The 6,000-nt window shown below is 52.7% G+C and overlaps 1 protein-coding gene across 5 annotated transcripts in view; it reads right to left on the bottom strand.

Moving 5' to 3' along the window:
- Positions 1 to 1,497: 1,497 nt before the first annotated feature.
- LOC129710159 (catenin beta-1-like) overlaps positions 1,498 to 6,000 on the bottom strand; it is a 57,571-nt gene continuing 53,068 nt past the window's right edge. For all 5 annotated transcript variants that reach the window (XM_055656931.1, XM_055656932.1, XM_055656934.1 and 2 more), the window contains exons 12-15: positions 5,407 to 5,528; positions 3,269 to 3,305; positions 2,793 to 2,889; positions 1,498 to 2,258 (exon numbers count right to left, since the gene is read on the bottom strand). In XM_055656931.1, the coding sequence (XP_055512906.1) occupies positions 2,819 to 2,889; positions 3,269 to 3,305; positions 5,407 to 5,528 (230 nt within the window). In that variant the 3' untranslated portion in view covers positions 1,498 to 2,258; positions 2,793 to 2,818. The remainder of the gene's footprint in view (positions 2,259 to 2,792; positions 2,890 to 3,268; positions 3,306 to 5,406; positions 5,529 to 6,000) is intronic.

Here is a 6,000-nt window from a genome sequence, read left to right as displayed (position 1 = left end):
GTGGGACTAGTGTAGATGTGTCATGTGGGATGATGTGGGCCGAATGGCCTGTTAGCACATTGTATCCCTCTAGGACATCGAAGTGCATCAGCCAGAATAGGAACGAAGGGCCGAGTGGCCAGCACCTGGAGTTTGCTCCAGATTCCATCACCTACAGACTCTGTGTTTGCCTCTAAGTAAAGCTTTAGTTTAGTTTAGAGATACAGCGCGGAACCTGGCCCTTCGGCCCACCGTGTCCGTGCCAACCTGCTACCCCGCACACTAACTCTATCCTACACACACTTGGGACAATTAACAATTTTTTCAGAAGAGAATTAATCTACAAACCTGTCTTTGGTGTGTGGGAGGAAACCAGAGCACCCGGAGAAAACCCACGCAGGTCACAGGGAGAATGTACAAACTCTGGACAGACGGCACCCGTAGTCAGGATCGAACCCGGGACTCTGGCGCCGCGAGGCAGCAACTCCACTGCTGCGCCACCGTGCTGCCCTGAAGCACAACAGCGCAACGAGACTCCTGACAGGCACCCGAAAAAGGGTCCACATCACCCCGATCCTGGCCTCTCTCCACTGGCTCACTGTGCGGTTCCGTATACATTTCAAGACCCTGCTCTATGTCTACAAAGCCCTCAATGGGCCTCAATGGGCTCGCCCTCAATGGGCTTGTCCTGCCCCCTCCTACATTAAAAGTCTTCTCACCCACCACTCCACCTCCAGGTCCCTCAGATCGGCCGATCTGGGGTTGCTGAATATCCCGCAGTCTAGGCACAAGCTCAGGGGCGACCGCGCCTTTGCGGTTGCAGCCCCTAGACTGTGGAACAGCAGCACCCCCCTTCCCATCAGAACTGCCCCCTCCATCGACTCCTTTAAGTCAAGACTAAAAACTCTATACTCCCAAGCCTTCCTTTAATTTACCCGGTACAAGGGGGGGGGGGGGGAATTGGATGGGAGGGGGGAGGGGGTCTCCCTGTCGGTCTGGGGGGGGGGGGGGGAGGTGGCCATTCTCGGGTCCAGGCAGCGGGCAGCCGATGGCCGCACAGAGGTCGCCTGCCTGCCCCTTTTCCGGGGTTACGTCCGTGCCCGCCTGTCCCTAGAAAAGGAACACGCAGTGTCCATGGGGACTTGAGGCCTTCCGTGAACGCTGGTCACCATTGGAGGTCGAGTGTTTTGTTGATAAAGTTGACGTTATATTAATTTGATGATCGTTTGTTTGTAAACTGTCAACATCGGCAGTCTTTGATTGTGTTAATACTCTGTTTATTTTTATTTTTTGAATAAAAGTAGTTTCATATATTAAAAAAAAAAAAGCCTTTCCTGACGTCCACTGAGCGAGGGTTATATGTATAGATGTGTGTAGTTTGTTTATACAATTCTTAGAACAAATGTAAAGCACTTTGGCCAACGAGAGTTGTTTTTTTTAAATGTGCTATATACATAAATGTGACTTGACTTGTGAACAGCCCTGGCAACAGCTTCACAAACAGCAGAGGCCAAGACGTTGTGATATAGTTTTTTAATTTCCTTTTTACAAAAAAACTTACAGGAATTATCAAAGGTGGTTTTACTGAAACCGTAAATGGCCTGAATCACCAGACAATGTACAATAAAAGGAATCAGGGATTATTGAAAAGCTCTTTAAAATGATCACAGCAAAAGTAACAGAGACACCAGCCACCATCAGTAGCAACCTGGAGGGGTAGAGGCGCTGTTAAAGCCTGCTCCCGGGGAAATCAGACCCGACCCGAGCCAACCCTCCCCTCCCCTCCGGTATAATTCCCGCTGGTTTTGTCGGCTGGCTCTCGCTGCTTCCCAACGCAGGGTCGGACAGTGGCCGAGAGGTGGCCACAGGTTAGGGTCAGGGAGAATCCCCCCCACTCTCCCACTGGGACAATTTAACCCCCCCCCCCCCCACCCCTCCTCCGCACCACTGGCGGCATCTCCAGACACCGGATTAAAACAAGCAAATGTATCCCGAAATAATGTAAAGCGAAAGAGAAACTGGATCTAAAAACAAGGTCGACCTTTGGTAAAACGCACGCGGGCGGCTCTGAAGCTCCAAGCTGAGTGAGGGTGGTTTGTGGGACAAAGGTGTGAAGTTGTGTTAGACAGAAGTGAAGGTTGCTGATCCAAACGTAGAGATTATTCCCAGGCTGAGCAGCATCCTGCAGGCGGTCGGTGACGTGTTAGGCACTTATCCCCCCCCCCCCCGGAACACCGCCCGGCCTTGTCCAAACGCAGCCTGGCCCCTCTCACGCCGGCCTGTGGACAAAGCAGCGGTCACTGGGGGGAGCACAACACGGACCCCCACCCCGTCTCCTCCCCCCATCCCCCCCCCCCCCCCCCGCCCACTGGTCACAGACACAGTGCTGGAGTAACTCAGCGGGTCAGGCAGCATCTGTGGGGAACATGGATAGGTGAAGTGCTGGAGTAACTCAGTGGGTCAGGCAGCATCTGTGGGGAACATGGAATAGGTGACGTTTCAGGATCGGGACCTTTCTTCAGGCCGATTGTGCTGTGGCAGGAGGGGGGGGCGGGCACGGAGAGGAGGAACAGGGCAAAGCCTGGCGAGCGATAGGTGGATACAGGTGAGGGGGGGGGGGGGGGGGGGGGGGGGGGGGGGGGGGGGGAAATGGTTGGACAAAATCCAGAGATGAAAAGACTGAAGGTTTAGAGTTAATGTGATAACGGTTTTGGCATTTGGTGTAGCGGCAACCTCATTAACATGACAGTGGTGGGACATTGATGAGGCAGGCCCAGGGTGTGTACATATCCCCATTGCATGTTCAACGTTACCTGTTTATGCGGTAGCTGCTCGCTGCCTAGGCTAATGCGAAGTCATGGCCCATGTCGTGATCTTGGGCGTCATAGGCATTGTAGTTCATGCTGGACTCTGCACACGGACACAAAGACAAACACTCATTAAGATTGAGATTTTAACATTCGAAGTGAAGCTTTAGAATCCATTACTGCGAAGGCAATCAGCCTTGCAAGTTATTAAGGAATGTCTCCTGCCTCCAGTGTTCATATTTACTGCTCCAGTGAATGAATAATCACTATGAACAGATCTAAGTGCAAGTCGACCATAACCCTTTCTGGCAGTGAGATCTCATGGTTTAGTTTAGAGATACAGCACGGCAATAAGGCCCTCCGGCCCAGCGAGTCAGTAACTATTCCTCTCGTCGCAGTGAAACACAGGGCGAAAACATCCCGCTGTCAGGCAGTGACCAACACAGACACTGGGATACAGCAGCAAACACTCCTTAACTCACCGGGTTGGTATCCTTCAGCAGCCATTAGACGGTCCACCTGTGGATGGGTACAGGACACGTGTTAACAGCACCCCCCCAAACACCTACACCCCCAAATGCCCGCACCCCCCCAAATACCTGCACCCCCAAAACGACTGCTTCCCCCCAAATGCCCACACCCCTAAACCCCCCCCCCCCCTAAACAACCCCCCCCCCCCCCCCCCCCCCCCCACCCCCCCAATGCACAGTCCTGGCTAGTAAACGCAACAACCTCTCAATGCAGAGACTTGGGGCATCGCTTTTGCCTCCTTGCACTATTTTGGGTTGTTGTTATAGGTGTGCATGTGTGTATATGTTCTTTAATATTCATATATTTTTTAAACATGTAATATTTAATGTGTTTGTATATATATGTATATGTGTGTAGATGTATATACTCGTTATATATTTGTTTCCGACACTATACATGTTCTCCAGAGATGCTGCCTGACCCACTGAGTGACTCTGTATCACGACTCTCGGCTAACTCCACCCGGCCAGCACTGCCTTCAACCACACAGCTGAAGTCAATGTTGTGGCATCTCACAACACTGCTGACCCAGCTCACACGATCGTCCCTCATCACTGACCATCTACACCTCACGCTGCCTCGGCAAGGCCAGCAGCATCATCAAGGACCAGTCTCGATGTTCCCGATGTTGGGGGAATCCCGAACCAGGGGCCACAGTTTAAGAATAAGGGGTAAGCCATTTAGAACGGAGACGAGGAAACACAGAGAGTGGTGAATCTGTGGAATTCTCTGCCTCAGAGGGCGGTGGAGACAGGTTCTCTGGATGCTTTCAAGAGAGAGCTAGATAGGGCTCTTAAAAATAACAGAGTCAGGGGATATGGGAGAAGGCAGGAACGGGGTACTGATTGGGGATGATCAGCCATGATCACATTGAATGGTGGTGCTGGCTCGAAGGGCCGAATGGCCTACTCCTGCACCTATTGTCTATTGTCTCACCCCGGCCACTCCCTCTTCTCCCCCTCCCCCATCGGGCAAGAGGTACAGAAGTGTGAAAAACGCACACCACCAGATTCAGGGATAGTTTAGTCCCGGCTGTTATCAGGCAACTGAACCATCCGACCACAACCAGAGAGCAGGGCTGAACTACTATCTACCTCATTGATGACCCTCGGACTATCCTTGACCGGACTTTGCTGGCTTTACCTTGCACTAAACGTTATTCCCTTATCATGTACACTGTAAACATCTCATTTTTAATCATGTATTATCTTTCTGCTGACTAGTTCAGGGCTTGTCCCCCCTTGGGTTTCATTTGTCATGTACGCATGGCATCATGTACGCATGGCGTGTGGCGAGACGTGTTGGCGTGTGGCGAGACGTGTTGGCGTGTGGCGAGACGTGTTGGCGTGTGGCGAGACGTGTTGGCGTGTGGCGAGACGTGTTGGCGTGTGAGCGTGTGGCGAGACGTGTTGGCGTGTGGCGAGACGTGTTGGCGTGTGGCGAGACGTGTTGGCGTGTGGCGAGACGTGTTGGCGTGTGGCGAGACGTGTTGGCGTGTGGCGAGACGTGTTGGCGTGTGGCGAGACGTGTTGGCGTGTGGTGAGACGTGTTGGCGTAGGCCATGACACGCGGTCTTGTGCAGCCCCCCAGGATTTTGGGATTCACAAAATCATCGCACCACCTGCGTGAATGACGCCCTTGTGGGGCAGGCCCTTGCACAGGCAACACAGAGCTAGAAACTTACAAAATCCTTAAGGGGTTGGACAGGCTAGATGCAGGAAGATTGTTCCCGATGTTGGGGAAGTCCAGGACAAGGGGTCACAGCTTAAGGATAAGGGGGAAATCCTTTAAGACCGAGATGAGAAAAACATTTTTCAGTGGTGAATCTGTCACAGAAGGTAGTTGAGGCCACAGTTCATTGGCTATATTTAAGAGGGAGTCAGATGCGGCCCTTGTGGCTAAAGGGATCAGGGGGTATGGAGGGAAGGCAGGTACGGGATACTGAGTTGGATGATCATATTGAATGGCGGTGCAGGCTCGAAGGGCCGAATGGCCTCTACTCCTGCACCTATGTTCTATGTTTCTATGCTTCACTGTACCTCGGTCCATTTGACAACAAACTACACTGAAGCCACGAATGGGAACTCACCGCATTCCAGGCATCCTGGTCGTTGTGGAAGAGCGTGCTGGTCAATTCCACAGACAGCCGCTTGCGGTAATCCTGAGACTTGTCTTCCGATAGCCGGAACAGCACAGCAGCGGCGTAGGTAGCTGTGGAGTCGGCCGGAGAGGTCAGAGCTGCTGCTGACCACCAACTCCCCCTCCCATTCTCACCCTGACCTTTCTGGCCTGGACCTCCTCTACTGTCCATTAGTAGCAGTATTTTTAGATTTGTTTGTGCGGAAACTGGCCCCTCCACCCTCCCCGCTCCACCCCCACACACTAACACTGTCCGACACACACTAGGGACAATTTACATTTATACCAAGCCAATTCACCTACAAATCTGTGCGACTTTGGACTGTGGGAGGTGACCAAAGATCTCGGAGAAAACCCACACGGTCACGGGGAGAACGTACAGTCTCCGTACAGACAGCGCCCGTAGTCGGGACCGAACCCGGGCCTCTTTGTGTCTATCTACCGTGGTTTATGCTTCAGCCCAGAAACAGGCCATTCGGCCCATCAAGTCTCTACTCTCCCCCGGTACCTGCCCCCCACCTCCCCACCTCTCGCCCTACTATTG

This window comes from Leucoraja erinacea, chromosome 27 (genome assembly GCF_028641065.1).
Source record: "Leucoraja erinacea ecotype New England chromosome 27, Leri_hhj_1, whole genome shotgun sequence".
Classification (NCBI taxonomy): Eukaryota; Metazoa; Chordata; class Chondrichthyes; order Rajiformes; family Rajidae; genus Leucoraja; species Leucoraja erinaceus.
Note: the sequence above shows the minus strand (reverse complement) of the source record. Positions and strands in the feature narration are given on the sequence as shown.